Here is an 18371-nt window from a genome sequence, read left to right as displayed (position 1 = left end):
GGATTGGTGCATTGAGCGAAACGGGGGTCACGCGTGGGGAGCGGTCATGTCAGTGACATGTAACAGGGCCAGGCGGCAGACAGTGAATGGCAATTCGTGAGGCTGAATGGAATCCCACAATACACCACGTGTTGAGCTCACTTCCTGTGTGATCCGAGGAGCGATGCTGCAAAACGGTGGTTATCAGAACTGAAGGTAAGGGAGGAGCTGTATAGATGACTATAGGGAAGTTGTATAGATAACTACATGGAGGGGGCCACATAGAGAACTTTAGGGGGCACAATGAAAACTATAGAGGGAAATGGGCCTGCAATGAGAGATAAGGAGGAGGGGAGCAAAGGGAGAGACATGGAGGAAGGCAAAAGGGAGAGACCTGGAGGGGGCTGCAATGAGATACATGGAGGGGGCTGCAATGAGATACATGGAGGGGGCCAAGGGAGAGACATGGAAGGGGGCCAAGGGAGAGACATGGAGGGGGCACAGGGAGAAACATGGAGAGGAGCAAAGGTAGAGACATGGAGGGGGCTGACCTAAATACTTGTTAAGTTATTTTGACCCAACTACTTAAAAAATGGGACTGCTTGGTAATTATTTGGGCTTAGGGGTGACTTGAAACAATTATGAAGACCCTAAGGGTGCCTCAAACTGAGAAAGGAGTGTGAGTGTGTGTAGGTAGGTGTGAACCTCGTGTGTGTATGAGCCCCCCCGAGGCAGCAGCAGGGAGAAATACATCTCTCAGCAGCCACCATCCCTCCCAGTAGCCCCTTGGCCTCCAAGCAGCCTCTCGACACACAGCAGCCCCCTCACCAGTGCAAACATGAAGGGGAGATGACCGGGAACTTTGGAGATCACAGAGAGGTAAGTCGTTTATTTTTTTTAAATATTTTTTTTCACGCACTGCAGGGTTTTTAGCGCTATAAACCCTGTGTGCATTTTTTTTTTCAATTGAATAACCTGGGTATAGGGAGCGTGCATACCCACGGTATTCCAAAATTGGCCTCAAGATTCGCATATTTTTTTGCGGAGAAAACCTCGCTCCCAATTGAATTACCCCCATAGACTTTTTTAAAAGTTTAGCAGTATACCTCTTTGACTTTCAGTGCTGTCTTAAATTCTTCTAGATCAATTTCTTTGTCTTCTCCAGCAATGCTTTCAAACTGCTTGGTTACCCATTCCAGCCACTTGGAGTCCTCATCTGTACTCATGGTTCTAGAACATGAAATAATGCTTTTAGCATTACACATTTTTGTACAAGGCAGAGCATAACTGTGCTATAATAGGTAACAGCCAATCAGAATCCAGCCACCGTTTCTGACATTTATACAATGACAGCAAATGTTTCATTGGTTGCTATAGGTTACAGTACTATTACATTTTGTTGGAATATATCCCTCATTGTCATATAGGGCCTGATTCAGAGATGGACAGATTTACACAGCCGCACACAAGTGGCTGTGCAAATCCGCCCATCTCACATGGTCGTGATGGTTGCTCCTTTGGTCAGGCTACGGGAGCTGAAGCTATACGCAGCCAGACCAGGTGCTGGTCACGTAAGAGGCCAGGAATCTGTGTCCACTCGTGCAGATCCTGGCCTTGTCTCTCTTGGAAAACGGGGGGCAAAACGCCCCCATTTCCCGGGAACGGTGACCAGCCACACCCCGGCTCTGCCCCACAAACACTACAGCATGTGCAGACAGGGGCGCCGAGAGGGGGGGGGACAGGTACTAAGTACCCGGGCCCAGGCTTGCCTCTTATATCACAGCAGTCCAGCACGCTGCTGTGTGCTGGGCTGCACTGGGAGACTGCTCTCGGCTGCTAAGAAGCAGCCATAGCAGTCTCCTATGCCTGTGGAGGGAGCGATCAAGCTGATCGCGCCCCCCACTGGTTATGCGCCGGGCTGAGTGGGCTCACTGCACCCCCCTCGCGTGCGCTGCAAAACTTTTTTTTTTCCAACATAAAGGGGCGTGGCCATGCCAGCGCAATTAGGTCACACACCCTTTGTACCAGGGCTCTTGGCAGGCCTGTGTGTAGAATGGGTCCTGCGCAAGCGCAGACCCTTCAACGTTGTAAATGTACGTTCATCTTCGGATGAACGTACATCTCTGAATCAGTCCCATAGACTGGTGATATCCAATAAAATACATATTTATTTTTGTAAGAGTTTAATGAAGGTCTCAGCTTAAAATTAAAATAATGAGAAATTTTATTTTTCTCACTTTGATTTAAAAGCTCAGAGCAATATAACTTCTTGGTGGCCAAAGAAACATTTTTCTATATGTTGTAGGCTTGTAGCCAGACATATGTAATATTGTAATTGTTTTCTGAGCAGTAATATACCCATCCAAGTTCTTTGTTTTCTTTTGTAAGTAATCAATTGAAACATTCTCTATTTCTGTCAGTCATTTACATGTGTCCCCCACAGCACAGTTTAAACCTATTCTTGTGTAAATGTGGCTGCTGGCATGAGAAGATGAAAAGGGAAGGTGCAAAGTTTTTCACCTCAAGATGGATACAGTGGCAGCATTATTACTTATTACTGTACATGTATTATTCAAAGCAGGCTAAATAAACACAGGTTTATCTCTGGTATATGAAGACCCAATACAGTTAAACATGAAGGCTCTATGAGACAATGGGTCTGATTCAGACCCGGACGCAAGTGGCCGTTCGTACGTTAGGCGAACGTAAAGAAATATTTAAATTCAGGCACACGCTCGTATTTTCATTCGCATCAAAACATCCTCCCCAAACTCAGGAGACCCCTCCTCTAACTAACGAGCGTGCCAAATAGCGAGCGTACATCCCCGAAGTGGCTTGAAGGGAACGCACGCACTAGTAGTACCCGGAAGTTGGCCTGAGACATTTCGATTAACTGCTCGTTTATTCTGCCTACCTCCCTCAATCGTAACATGCCAATCAATATATCAATTAGCTTAATTGGTGGGGTTTTTTTTGTACACAATGCAATAAACTTTATTTATCTCCGTGTTTGTGTTTACCCGCAGAATACGTACGGCTTAAACATTCGCTTTTATTTGTCAAAATACATGTTAACCCCTATTAAATAATTGGTATATTTGTTTTTAGCCCCGCATATTTCATGGAGTTCATTTTTTAATGTAAATTAGCTTACGCATGTCACTGCATTAAGCCTATCATAAGTCTCCTCAGATTTCTGGCCCTGTCGAACACATGACTCATACACTAACCAATAGAATTGCTCCTGTTAATATCCTAAATACATTAGCCAATCAGAAAATTTTTGAGCACTTTATCAAAAATGATTTTTTGCCAAAACTCCATTGCCATCATGAGAGCCTCCGCATTCACCAGGTGCGAGCTGCTGGTGCTTACGGAGGTGATGGATCGGCGGATAACCAGCCAGCCTCCACCCATCACCAACCGGGAGAAGCGATCCGCATATGCGGAGGTTCGGGCCCGCCTGCGCTCCTTCGGCTCACGCCGCCATATCGGGCAGCTGGAGCGCAGGTGGTCGGACCTGCAACGGCGGACGCCCCGCTTGCTGGCATGCTTTCGCATGCAGATCGCTGCGAGTAAGTTTAATGGATTGTGGTTTTCATGTTTGTCTTTGTGGCCCTAACTGCATGGCCATGTTTTCCGTGTCTTTCATCTTTATTCATTCTCCTCATATCTGCATGGCCATGTTTTCCCTGTCTTTCATCTTTATTCATTCTCCTCATATCTGCATGGCCATGTTTTCCCTGTCTTTCATCTTTATTCATTCTCCTCATATCTGCATGGCCATGTTTTCCGTGTCTTTCATCTTTATTCATTCTCCTCATATCTGCATGGCCATGTTTTCCCTGTCTTTCATCTTTATTCATTCTCCTCATATCTGCATGGCCATGTTTTCCCTGTCTTTCATCTTTATTCATTCTCCTCATATCTGCATGGCCATGTTTTCCCTGTCTTTCATCTTTATTCATTCTCCTCATATCTGCATGGCCATGTTTTCCCTGTCTTTCATCTTTATTCATTCTCCTCATATCTGCATGGCCATGCTTTCCCTGTCTTTCATCTTTATTCATTCTCCTCATATCTGCATGGCCATGTTTTCCCTGTCTTTCATCTTTATTCATTCTCCTCATATCTGCATGGCCATGTTTTCCCTGTCTTTCATCTTTATTCATTCTCCTCATATCTGCATGGCCATGTTTTCCCTGTCTTTCATCTTTATTCATTCTCCTCATATCTGCATGGCCATTTTTTCCGTGTCTTTCATCTTTATTCATTCTCCTCATATCTGCATGGCCATGTTTTCCGTGTCTTTCATCTTTATTCATTCTCCTCATATCTGCATGGCCATGTTTTCCGTGTCTTTCATCTTTATTCATTCTCCTCATATCTGCATGGCCATGTTTTCCGTGTCTTTCATCTTTATTCATTCTCCTCATATCTGCATGGCCATGTTTTCCCTGTCTTTCATCTTTATTCATTCTCCTCATATCTGCATGGCCATGTTTTCCCTGTCTTTCATATTTATTCATTTTTTTTTTTGGGGGGGTTTGGGGGTGCATTTGAAATTGATTTTGTTTGCGGATTTGTGTTGGATCTAACCACAATTTGTTTACCATCTTTTAGGGGCCCAGCGAAGACTACGCCATCAGCGTCCCGCCAGACGGCGAGCACGGCCACTCTCCCCCACCCCCAGCCAACACTCCAACTCCACTCCTTCCCCTGTTCCCCCCTCCTCCCCAACCTTCCTACACCCTCAGCCAGATTTTTCTGGTCTCCTTCCCCTCCGTCCCAATTCCCCCTCTCCTCCAACCACCCCTCTTCGAATGACCCCCTCCTCGGAGTCGGTCATTACACCGCCCCGATCTTTGGGGAATGGACCCACCTCCGAGGAGGACGATGGAGGGCCTTCTGTAGCTGGCGTTGGGTCTTCTGGTATGTTTTTTTGTGCTGTTTTATTTCGACACAAACTGTTTTTTTTTTGCTTTTAATTTTAGGTTTTTTGTTTGTTTAACACAAAAATAAGTGGTTTTGGTCATTTGCCGTAACCTGTTACTGCTGTTTTCAACATACACATAGCACACCTGTCTGAATTTGGACATAGGCCTTGTATTTTTGCCCGACACCATTTTAGTGTGATGATTTTTATTGCCTATTTTTTGGGGGGGTTTTTTGTTTTAAATTGTTTTTTTATGTGGTTTCACTATTGTTGTATTAATCCCCAATTTTTTCTCACCCACAGAGGAACAGAGGCTTCGGGCAAATTTAGCCGGATGTGTGGCCCAGATGCACAGCCAAATCATCGGGGTGCTGGTGGTCCTTGACCGTATGTCGGTCCTCCTTAGGGAGTAGTTTTTTTTTTTGTTCTACATTCTGTAAATAAATTGTTTTGTTTGAAGTTACGTTCTGGCTCATTCGTTTGGTCCCAACACATATTGTTTACCCTGACATAAGTATAGTGTTCCTGCAAGGATTTCACATTTGGGCCAATAAGAGTGTGTGTTGTATTTTTGGGTCAAACAGCCACAAGAAACACCTAACAGTACAAATCTGATTTCCCTTTTTTAGTGTAGTCACAATTAGATATTTAACCATTTTCCAGGTTCCTAGTTGGTGTGCAAGCAGCTTAGGGCAATATTACAAAGCAAAAGGATTGTACAGGCTTCCTTTTGGTGTTGGTTTGGAGCCAGAATAAAGGAATCATTTTTGCACAAATGGCGTCAGTACTGGATTACCCCTTAGTCAAATGTTACATGTGTGAACCTGGTTACACTTGGTGGTAACGTTACCAAAAAGGGTCAACATTTCACTCTAAAATAATTTATTACCAACAAAACAGAAAATGCAAAGTGGTCACTCACAAACAAAACACACAGTGATAATCTCAAATACAACACATACCAAAAAACAAACACCCAAAAAAAACAATCAAGAACTGGTTGACGAAGGACCATGCCAACATGATTCCACATATATGGCGTGGCAAGACGTGTTCCCGAATATAGCCACAAAATATCCACATACAGGTTTTGTAAGGGTAGCAGGAAGTAGTCATCGTTGGAGTGCCAAAGATTATGTCAAAAAACAGAAGAGGGAGAAACAAATTAGCAAAAAATTAGATGCTCTCAAACAAAACCAACCACATTAGGTATCAACACTGGTTTTTTGCAAACAATTACCTAAAAAATCTGGCCACCACATCAACGCGTATGGCCCCCCCACATACTGACCTCCGACCAACCTCGGGGGGGCTATCCTCAGGTAAGGCATCCTCTGGCTGCATTGGAACACCACTCCTTATGGCGATGTTGTGAAAGATCCCACACAGGACCACAATTTTCGAAACCATATCCGGCAAATACATGAGTTCGCCACCAGAGCGGTGGAGGCATCTGAATCGGCCTTTTAAAAGGCCGATACAGCGCTCCACCACTTGCCTGGTGGCAGTAAGTGTGGAATTATACTCACTTTGTGGCCCTGGTGTGGGAGCCAAATAAGGAATGAGCAGCCAGGGCGTGCAAGGGTAGCCACTGTGTCCTGTGAAAACGAAAAGACAACATCAGGCTCACTCTGTATGAAGCTTAACATTGTTATGTACTAAAGGTCTCCACTTACCCAGAAGCCACGCATCACCAGCTTGTAGGTTGGTTAATTTGTGCCATATCCCTGATTGCCGGATGACGAAGGAGTCATGTGCACTTCCTGGTAATTTTGCATTCAGGGACAGGATCTGGAGGGAGGCATCACATACCACCATTACATTGAGGGAGTGATAGTGTTTACAGTTTCTAAATATTGCCTCCAGCCGTGCTGGAGGCTGAAGTGGTATGTGAGTACCATCCACAACCCCTATGATGTGTGGGAAGCCAGCTATTTGGTAAAAATTGGCCTTGGCCACACTAAGGGCACCCATATCCAAAGGCATTTGAATAAAATGATGGAGGTGCTTGAAAAGTGCCTCCATCACTGCCCTCAGGATCCGGGAAAAGGAGGATTGTGAGATGCCCGCCACTATTCCCACCGTTGTTTGGAACGATCCTGAGGCACAGAAATGTAACACCGCCATTAATTGCGTAAGTGGTGGAATTGCTGTAGGACTGTCAATTTGCCGCTCAAGATCACTCTCTATTAATGAGAGAGTGTCTATGATGATTTTTGGAGGAAGACGGTATCGTCTTAAAACCTCATCATCTGGCATTCCAAAAAGGGTGACATGTGTTCGAAATATCTGGGGCCTTGCACGCCTACGATGCCTACGCCTGGGACGAGATTGAGGTTGGTCGGCTTCCGGGAGCAGGACCAGAACAATCCGACCCAAATCAACCTGAAATGACAACATTGGAAGGTCAGCCTTTTTACAACACCCAATAAAAATACATGTAACTTTGCTTTCAAAGACCATCCAGTGATGCTTACATGCCGGGGTATTGTCATGATATGTTGTAACTGCAAATAATAACATCAAAAATATACATCATTTTATACTGGCCATGTCATTATCACAAATTTAAGCAACACAAAACATAAAAGGGGACACACACACATTTGGGCCAAAAGCAAAATGACGTTACGCACACTACGCCAAATAGAGGCCAAATGTAATCAACCAATGCTCCAGGCGACAAAAAACTTTATTAAGGGATGAATACACATTTCAAAATGCGCAAATTACTTCGCAAATACAGGGCACAATAGCAAGTAGTAAAAATGCGCTAAGTAGATCGCAAATACAGGGCACAATAGCAAGTAGTAAAAATGCGCTAAGTAGATCGCAAATACAGGGCACAATAGCAAGTAGTAAAAATGCGCTAAGTAGATCGCAAATACAGGGCACAATAGCAAGTAGTAAAAATGCGCTAAGTAGATCGCAAATACAGGGCACAATAGCAAGTAGTAAAAATGCGCTAAGTAGATCGCAAATACAGGGCACAATAGCAAGTAGTAAAAATGCGCTAAGTAGATCGCAAATACAGGGCACAATAACGGCAGTCAAAAATGTAAACAAAAAACACAGAGTTCGATTTGGCAAAAAACAACGTCACATGTGGAAGGCCAACCAAAGTTGCGTACACACAAACAAGAACATTACCTAAACAATTTAACACATGAACTTACCAAGAGCTAATATGTAAGAAACCGGACAAAAATGTCTTTGGGGCAGAGCCAAAAAAAAACCTAAGAGAGATGAAATGAGTGAAAATAAAAAATTTGAAAAATAGACACCACAATGAGAGACAAATTGCCCCGAAGTTATACTTCCCCAAACTTACCAAAACTGGAAAATATCCAAAAAAACAAAAGTGAAAAAAAAGGAACTGAAAACCAAGAAAAACCGCTAACACAAAAAAAAAACAATAAACGCAATCTCCTAAACCAGCCAACAATCAACTCCAACCAACGTAACCTCCAACATTCAATAAACGCCACCTCGAGTCGAAACGCCTCAACCCATAAATAGTGTTTAGTTTCCCGCCCAAATTAAGGAAGGATCAGAGGAACGCACAATCAATGATGCGGCCGCAAAATAAGGACGCATGTATAAATACGTCACAAGACAAAAACACAATTCTGGTGTATTTCGAGTTGGAACAACACACATGGATACAGACCAGGAAAACAATGGACAACAGTCCCGCGGTAAGTATTTCATGCATTTTGACTCAATGATGAATTCTAAACATATTATTGTGCAAGTTGGGAAGTTGACATTTCTTCAAATTACCCCAAATAGGTGAGGAGGATGACATGGAAGAGGCTGCTGGGCCCAGTAATCCGGGCAAAGCTGCCAAAAAGAAAAGGCAGCCACAATTCACAAGAAAGGAGATGGAGGTTTTGATTCAGAAGTGTGTGGACATCCTGCCACAGGCAGACAGGAATATGAGTGCAAGCCAGAAGTGGAGAATGTGGGAAGAGGTAGCCGTGGATGTCAATAGGGTGGGTGATTATATCCGTCTAGCCCGGGATGTCAAACGGCGGTAAGTAAACACTTGACCACCCTAAAACCAACAACCCAATCAAATAAAAATTAATGGTTACAATTTAACCCACAGATGGCAAGACTTCAAATATCGGCTGAAACAAAAAATGGCACACAGGGCTAGGCATGCAAGGGGGACAGGTGGAGGTCCCACCCCTGTGTCATTGGAGTTTACAGATTTAGAAGAGCTGGCACAGGGGTGTGTGCAGCCTGTGGAGGTGTTTGGCGTGTCCAACATGGATACGGACATGCCAGACTTTGCGGCTCCTCATGTTGTCCCAGGTAAATGTTGTGATGTCACCAACTGTGAAATGTTATTGTGCCAATATGTAGATTCTAATGTGAGTCTTTTCTCATTTTTCCAACAGAGACACAGGCGGATGAGTCTGCTCCAGAGGAGAGCCTTGGCCGCAGAATTTCTGCTGGCTCTGCAGGGGAGGAACCAGTACATCCGGCTCGCAGGCAGTGTCCCTCCTGACAGAACTCAATTTAAAATCGGATTTCCATACGGAGATTCTGCAGAGGATGGACGCCAGTCTGGTACGGGTGGCTGAGGCCCTGGAGCAAAATGCTGCGGCCAACGTGACCATTGGTCAGGCCCTGGCGGAAAATACCAGGGCTAACATCCGCATCGCCACTGCCCTGGAGCAGCTCGTTCGCCAGCACATGGTGGAGCCGACCTCCCTTCCTGCCGGAACATCAGGATCCTCCACCTCTGGCAGAACATCAGCCAATCCTCCAAATGTGCCTAGCCCTGTGCCTAGTCCAGAGGCCACAACATCTGCCTCTGGACAGGCCAGCCCGATGACATCCCGGACCCGGTCTGGCACCCTCCCTCCCCCAGCCAAACGGGCAAAAAAACGGTGACACCATTGGCTACCTTTCCCACACTCCTTCTGTGCTTGCCTCATATTCCTTTCTGGCCAAAACTTCCCCCTCCTTTCTTGTGAATTGTTTTTCATTTTTACATTTACGTTTATTCAAAAATTATTGTTTGCACAATTAATAAATATTGTGGAACACTGCCCAAAATGTTGTAGTTCAATATGGGTCTCCGTTGCAAGCCCGATGGTCGCGATGGTCTTGACCATCGCGACCATCATCATGGACGCTCGCATAAGCTGTGGGTGGTCACCCACAGCTATGTGAGCGTCCAGGAGGACGCTCCATTTTCATGTAGGAGGGCCCTGATTCAGAGCGAGCTCTCTGGTCAGAGCGTCCGGCTCTGAATCAGGCCCTCAGTGTTTGCAGTTACATGTATCTTCAAAAAGAAAAAATGTGGTTTAATAAATGTTAACCACAATTTCTTCGCCATAATTTTACATATAATTGTAAGGATGACTGAAACTAAAAATAGCCCATAGGCTCATGGGCAAAACTACCATAGGTGCAAGGGGAGCAGCTGCTATGTGGCCCAGAGCTGAGGGGGCCCATCTTCCTTGTCCAAGTTACATGTGTTGTATAAATTTTTTACCATTGGGTTGTACATGGGGCCCTTGCACACTTTTGCTTTGGGGCATTCAAATACCTAGTTATGCCCCTGCATAAGCTACAATGGTCAATGCCATCTTAATATGGTGCTAGCTTTTGGGGGATTAGTCTGTAATAGCTTGCTTTTCAAGACCTTGAGAAATAGGGACAAATAAAAGCGCCCATTGAAAAAAATGGGGACCGTGGTCTCCTACATTGCTTAAATGAATGCAGGCGATATCTCTGGTGTCTTAAGTTCTGCTTTTGGTAATATAGCAGTGATAGGTATTTCAAAAAGAAACTGTTGCTTCTACATAATTTTCCAGGTATTAATAAATAAACCCTTTATCAACATTGTTGATTTGCCCTAGAATCACAGCAATCAATCAAACACTTGCTTTTATTATGTAAACAGTAGCAGACAGGTAATATCTTATTAATGATTGGTTGCTGATTGTAAATAGCAAGCAATGGTAATAAACAACACTCATTGGGCCCAATGTAATAGGGTGAGAGATTAGTAAATGTACGAGTATAGCAGAAAGCTCTCACACTTTTTAAACTTGGCCAATGTAACAGAGTCTGAGAACATACAAACTCACATGTTTATAAACTCAAAAAACTCTCATGATTTAAATTCTCATCCAGATGTTTTCCCATTTTGAAGAAAAAACTCGACCAATGTAAGAGCTTACTGCTAAACTCTCACGTTTTCTAATCTCTCGCCCTATTACAATTGGCCCATCATGTCAGGGCCACATGACTTTGAGGATGTTTGTTTCTGGGTGTATCAAAAATAAATCACATAATTGTATAAGTGATGGTACTTACTTTAGACTAAACACTGTTAACCTATGTCAGAGAGAGGATTGGGTATCAGCTCTTCACACAGTGTTGGGCTTGGACACAGCTCACTCTCCTGGCAACCTGGTAAACCTCAGTTTGGGTTACATAGTGTGACACAGTTAGGTTAGGGGGTCCCTCTCCTGGGTAGAGGACTCCTTCCTTTCACACACAGCAGCTGGGAAACAGCACACCAGTCTGGATGCAAGTACAAGCTGGTCGGCGCCAGTCTTTATTGTACAATGTCAGAAACAACATAAAGAAAACATAAACATAAATCCTAGCCCTGTCGGGGCACTAACTTCACAGGTAGTTCCCTCACTACCAGAACCTGGCAGGGCCTAATGCCCTCACCAGCAACCAAGGCACAGCACAACACTTACAGATAGGTTTTCAAGTGTCTCTGAGCAAACTCCCTGTCTGCTCTCCCAGGTGAGACAATCAGCGCTCAACACACTAGGATTATATTGGCCACCCTCAGGTGGGAACCCAATCAAGCCTGTTACCAGGCTGCGAGAACCAAAACCTGGAGTGGCCGTGGGTGGAGCCCTCCCTCTCCTCTCACCCACAACCCCCAGGTCCCAAACCGGCTTTTCACTGCAGACTTTCTCCTGGGGATTTAAAACACATAAGACAGGAATCTGGGATAAATGTCCCTGTCACAGACCACTTTACCAGTGATCCTGTCACATATCCCCCCCCATTTGTTTCGACCTATGGGGCGGAACAACTGAAGCCCCCAAACAATGAACGCGTGACAATGCGTCTGCATTAAACAACAGGCCCCCTGGCCTGTGTTCCACTGAAAATTTAAAAGTTTGTAACGCCAAGAACCATCTCGTAATTCTCGCATTACTGTCCTTATTTCCGGACATCCACTTCAAAGGCATGGTCAGTGATCAATTTGAACTTTCTTCCAACCAAGTAGTACCTGAGAGCCTCTAACGCCCACTTTATGGTCAACGCCTCCTTCTCCACTGTGGCATCGGGTAGGCATCGAATTTTGAAACACTGTTCAACTTTCGGAAGTCATTGCAGAAATGCACACTCCCGTCGGGCTTTGGAATCAGCACAATGGGACTTAACCATTCACTATGTGATTCTTCAATAACCCCTAACTCTAGCATATTTTTAATTTCTTTCGACACCGATTCTCCTTGTGCTACTGGTAACCTATAGGGCTTTAGATTTACTCGAGGCCCTCAGTCGGCCGACAGTACCGTTCTATTTTTCCAGGGCTTTAACAGATTTTTATGGTATATCTGTTCCGGCTTTCTTTTCCCCGGCTGGTAAACTTTGTAATTGACCTGTCCCACTCTTTCTAAGATTTCAAAGGGGCCTTGCCATTTAGCCAAAAGTTTATTTTCCACAGTGGGAACCAACACTAAGACTCTGTCCCCAGGAGCAAAGCTGCGTAACCGAGCTTTGCGGTTGTATACCCACTGTTGTGCCTGTTGAGCCTGTTCCAGGTGCTCTCTCACTATCGGCACCTCTATAATAGGCAATGGAACTAGTGGACCCTTAAAACGTGGTCTGGGAGCATGATACTGACACTCAGGGCAGGATGCGCAAAAGTCAGATACCTCTTTATGAAGCCCGGGCCAGAAAAACCTCTGCATTATTCGCTCAGTGGTTTTCTCTACCCCTAGATGGCCTGCCGTTATATGACCATGGGCCAGATCCAACACTGTTCTTCTGTAGGCTTTGGGAACAATTAGTTGTTCCACAATATCTTCCCCCTTCTTAGTCACCTGATATAACAAATCCTGACACATAACCATGTGGGGATAGGACAAAGGGCTATCAGGGTCTACGGGTTTACCATCAACTACTTATACATTCTCCCTGGCTTTTACCAAAGTAGGGTCATTCAACTGCTCCACGGCAAAGACCTCTCTTCTGACCTCTAAATCAGGCAGACGATCAACTGGCCCAACAATACTTCCCACCTCAATGGGAGGCACATCAATTGGCGGGCCACCGTCACGCTCCGCATTCTCTAGTTCGCCAATCATAGTAGAAAAAGGGAATAACTCTGACTCAGAAGAAACTCCCTCCTCCACTACATTGACAACCTTCTCAAATGGATCGGGGTTGTTCACTTCTGGAACAAAACGGCTTTCCCACAACTTCCAGAAGTGAGCAAAGTCTGTCCCCAATATTGCATCGTACATCAGACCATGCACCAAACCCACAGAAACTATAGCCGAACCACATGGTGCCTCGATGTTCACCTCGGCAGTAACATAATATCGAGTATCCCCATGTATGCAGGTCACACCAACAGTTTTCCCTGTATGCCTCAAGGGGTTCACCAGCTCAGCTTTTATAAGTGTCACCAAGCTACCAGAGTCTAACAGTGCCTCTACTCGGTTGCCACCTACAGTGAGTACACACATGTGCTTATCAGTCTCAGCCTGCCGGTCAGCCGTACAGGCTGTCTGTGCAAAGAAAGACACCCTGCGGTACACATGAGCAGTATCACATTGCATAGGTTCAGTTGTAAGTGAACAATTAGCGGAAATATGGCCGAAGTCACCACACCGGAAACACTGAATCATATTAATGTCTAGTCGTTTACGGGGCAAGAACCTTCCTGGCCTGGCAGGCCTGTCTCCAGGTACCAACCCTCAGTCTTAGGTACATTCCACTGCCCAGCACCCTTCTCCCCTGGAACAGTCTTACCAGTGTCGGCGGGAGTTCGCCGGTGCGCCATCGGGGCTCGGTGGGGCATACTCATCAGCTCCTCAGCCGCCACGTACCTCTCCACCAGCTCGACCAACTGGTCCGCGGACTTAGGGTCTGCATGGCTCACCCACTTGCGCAGAGTCGCAGGTAACGATCGCAGGTACCGGTCCATCACGACCCTTTCCACGATCTGTGGTCCCGTCAGCGTCTCGGGCTGTAGCCATTTTGAGGACAGATGGACGAGGTCATGCATCTGTGAACGTGGAGGCTTATCCATATGAAACTCCCAGCGGTGGACCCGTTGGGCACGAACAAAGGTGGTGACTCCCAAGCGAGTTAGGATCTCCTGTTTTAGTTTTTTATAGTCCTTGGCATCAGCCAGGCATAAGTCGAAATATGCTTTTTGTGGCTCCCCAGACAAAAAAGGTGCCACCAGACTTGCCCACTGCTCCTTGGGCCAACTCTCCCTTTTGGCCGTTCTTTCAAATGCGGCGAATTAGGCCTCCACATCATCGCCCAAAGTCATCTTTTGGAGGAAGTGACTGGCTCGTACGGAGTGAGTGGTGGTGGGAGGACCAGTATTAATATCTCTGGGTCGGGTGACCAGGTGCTGTAACACCTCTCTTATAGCCTGTCTGTTTTCCTCGATGGAGACCTGTTGAAGTTTGTTAGTCTCCTGCTGAGCTGCTGTAGCTTGGAGCAAGGCCTTAATAATTTCCTCCATTTTGTCCTGGGGTGTAGGTTGGAAGCTGAACCTTGCCTCTCTGAGCATTGGCTGACGCCTCCTCTATGGAACTCCAAGGACACAGTGTTATTTCCACACTCACAAATTGGGTGTCTGTCCCTTTAATTTTTAAATGGAAAGTTTTCCTCTTGCTGCAACTTCAGTTTGTGTGGGTGCCCGCATTCTCCACCATATTGTGACACAGTTAGGTTAGGGGGTCCCTCTCCTGGGTAGAGGACTCCTTCCTTTCACACACAGCAGCTGGGAAACAGCACACCAGTCTGGATGCAAGTACAAGCTGGTCGGCGCCAGTCTTTATTGTACAATGTCAGAAACAACATAAAGAAAACATAAACATAAATCCTAGCCCTGTCGGGGCACTAACTTCACAGGTAGTTCCCTCACAACCAGAACCTGGCAGGGCCTAATGCCCTCACCAGCAACCAAGGCACAGCACAACACTTACAGATAGGTTTTCAAGTGTCTCTGAGCAAACTCCCTGTCTGCTCTCCCAGGTGAGACAATCAGCCCTCAACACACTAGGCTATATTGGCCACCCTCAGGTGGGAACCCAATCAAGCCTGTTACCAGGCTGCGAGAACCAAAACCTGGAGTGGCCGTGGGTGGAGCCCTCCCTCTCCTCTCACCCACAACCCCCAGGTCCCAAACCGGCTTTTCAAAAAGCCGAGACTCAAGCCTGCTGCACTGCAGACTTTCTCCTGGGGATTTAAAACACATAAGATAGGAATCTGGGATAAATGTCCCTGTCACAGACCACTTTACCAGTGATCCTATCACAATAGTTATGCTACTTGAAGTTAGATCATTGTCAATCAGCATGGATCTCTGTTTCCTCAGCATACCCAATACTCCAATGAGTACATTAAATTCCTCTCTCCACTCTGAAACTAACTGAAGGATTGGCTGGCCTCCATTCCTATTCCACTACAAATGGGGGCGGCGGCACCCAACATAAGGCAAGAACCCTCAACTTGAAGAGCCCTGTTGTGCACGGCTATAATTTACCCAATGTGAGTATGTGAGCACCTTAAAGTGGGGTTATGGCTCATAAACAATGGGTATAATGTTCCCTAGTCACTGCAGCATCTTTCAGGGCATTTGTCTTGTCCATCTCCTGGTGACCCACCAAGCGGGGTGGGCAATAAGCGGCCCCCCAGCTGTTGTAGAACTACACATCACAGCATGCCCTGCCACAGTTTTGTTATTTGGCCATGCTAAATCTGTTGCAAGGCATGCTGGGATTTGTGGTTCAACAACAGCTGGAGGGCTGCTTATTGCCCACTCTTGAATCTAATGCCAGTTTCAAAATGTAAGAATGTGGTGAATGAGGCCACATGTATGCGAGATGGAAAGAGGTGTGCCACAATAAGCCTGCTGCCATGGGAGTGTTTCTATTTATTTTGTATTACAGCTACTGTGTAACTACATGGCCCGCAACAGCCAATGGAAGCATGCTGGTGCTTGTAGTTCCACAATCTTTCGCCTGCACAAACAGCCAATGGCTGCCGCAGTAGCTGGGAACACTGAGGTGGCATATCTGGACAAAAGTGAAGGTGATTTCCCACAAGACAAGAAGTGTTAGCTCTTGGGTAACAACACTGAAATGTATTACAACTGACAAGCTTGTGCAAGAATGCTCAATAAACACTGGATTTTATTGAGAGATGTTCTGGAGTTCATGATTACACCACACTGTGAACTGTTTGATGCACTTATAATGTTCCACTATACATATTTTTTTAAGCTTGCATAGGCAAATGACCCTTTCGCAGTGTGTATGTCTGTGGTAGGGAACATAGGGCATGATTCTATTCAATGCGTTGTAAGTAGCGCCGGGAGTGAGCTCCCGGAGCTATTCAATACACCGCGCTGCCAAGTCCGACTACTGATTTCTTCTCTCATCCCTCCGGGGATGAGAGAAGAAATCCGACAAAAGTCCCGGCGCGAGGCTGTTTGCTGCCCTTCGCGCCTGGAAAACAGCTATGTGCCGGGAAGTTAGGTCGGGGAATGCCCGTTACCGCGCCTAAACACCGGCGCGAGAACGAGCCTTCCCCGACCTAACATCGCGATGACTTGAATAGCTCCGGAAGCTATCTCCCAGGGCTATTTACATCGCGTTGAATAGAATCGTGCCCATAGAATGTAAGCTCCACTGGGGCAGGGACTGATGTGAATGGCCAAATATTCTCTGTAAAGCGCTGCGGAATATGTGTGCGCTATATAAATACTGGTAATAAATAAATAAGTAATTCCCAAGAGCTAAGGGGGATGGTGTGGTCATCAGGTTCCTCACCCACCTGAAACTCCTGAAGTCTATCTTCTCCAGGAAGGACGAAGATGTTGAACCCTGACTCAAGGGGAGTTTGATAACCTTTGCCCCATAAAGAACCTTATGGTCTCTTTTGAGGAGGGCTTGACGCTCCCCAAACCATTTGAGCGCTTTTGTTTTTTAATCCTTGAACTTTTTTGACTACATGTTTCTGTTTCAAGAGCACCATTACGAGCTTTCAATAATTAAAAAAAAAACCTGTGAAAAGGGAGCTACAGTAATTTAATATAGAAATTAAATAACGTGTGCATTAATATCTGTAAGGTTATTGGTAATTACTATGACCAACTAACAATACGGCTGCAACAATGAAAATAAAATTATTTCCCAGACACTCACTTATCAGTTTATTATTATTATGTCACCAATTGTTACAATTGCTAGCCCTAAATTATCTGTCGACGATTACACCGTTTTTAAGCCGCTTGATTAGTTGTACTGTAACTATAACCTTTTCCAGACCCCGGTGACAGTAATCCTCCCACCCCCTTAAGTTTGACTGAGGAGACAGAGAAAAGCCCCAGGAACAGAACATCTGTTATGTCTGCTGTGTAACAATATTTAAAAGGTAACAAAGAACTGACACATGTATATATAGATGGAATTACATTTTCAATAGAAGGACATGTACACAGTTAAGAAACATATGCTGGACCCAAGAGATTCTGTGACAGTTTCTTGTTTGTAGCTATCAGATGCACCAGTAGCTCAGACTAATAAGTGTCCTCTGGTTGTGACAGTCCTGCTTCCCCAGGAGAGGGAGATGAGCAGAGAACAAAGCAGCCAGTCATGTGTGCTCCTAATAGAGACAGCTGCTCTAAAGAATGAGGTCACCCTGTTACTTACAGCATGCTTGGCTGTGTGAGTACAATCCCATCCCACTTGTAAGCCATACCTCCCGACACCTCAAATGGCCAAACAGAGACTCTTCGGCATCTGTTTTTATTATTATCCTTTATTTATATGGCACCACAAGTGTTCCGCAGCGCCTTACATAGCACATAGAACTAATAGGTGAACAAGAAACAAGTAACTTACAGTACATTACAGTGCAGGACAAGGACACAACTTATATACATTGCTGAAATAGTGATTAAAGCACTCACAATAAGCTGCCGGGAGTTGGCAGTCCCGTGTTAGGTGCCCTTATGGGGAGTAAGGAGTAGAAGAAAATGTAAAGAGAAGCACATGAGGGAAGAGGTCCCTGCTCATGAGAGCTTACATTCTAAGGGATCTGTTCAATTAGACACACTTACTGGCAATCTCAACCACTGCAGATAGTCACATACAAATGAACATAAAAAAGGCACAGTATAAACAATCACAAACATCAAGAAGCACTA

The 18371-nt window shown here is 45.4% G+C and overlaps 1 protein-coding gene across 1 annotated transcript in view; it reads right to left on the bottom strand.

Moving 5' to 3' along the window:
• The window catches only part of NOX5 (NADPH oxidase 5), a 58231-nt gene extending 57026 nt beyond the window's left edge, over nt 1-1205 (bottom strand). Inside the window, exon 1 of the mRNA XM_088452896.1 lies at nt 1086-1205. Coding sequence (XP_088309022.1) covers nt 1086-1205 — 120 coding nt within the window. The remainder of the gene's footprint in view (nt 1-1085) is intronic.
• Between the last annotated feature and the right edge of the window lie 17166 nt (nt 1206-18371).

The sequence above is a fragment of the Taudactylus pleione genome, unplaced genomic scaffold (assembly GCF_031769625.1).
Source record: "Taudactylus pleione unplaced genomic scaffold, aTauple2 ptg000556l, whole genome shotgun sequence".
Classification (NCBI taxonomy): Eukaryota; Metazoa; Chordata; class Amphibia; order Anura; family Myobatrachidae; genus Taudactylus; species Taudactylus pleione.
This window is presented reverse-complemented; position numbering and strand designations above follow the sequence as displayed.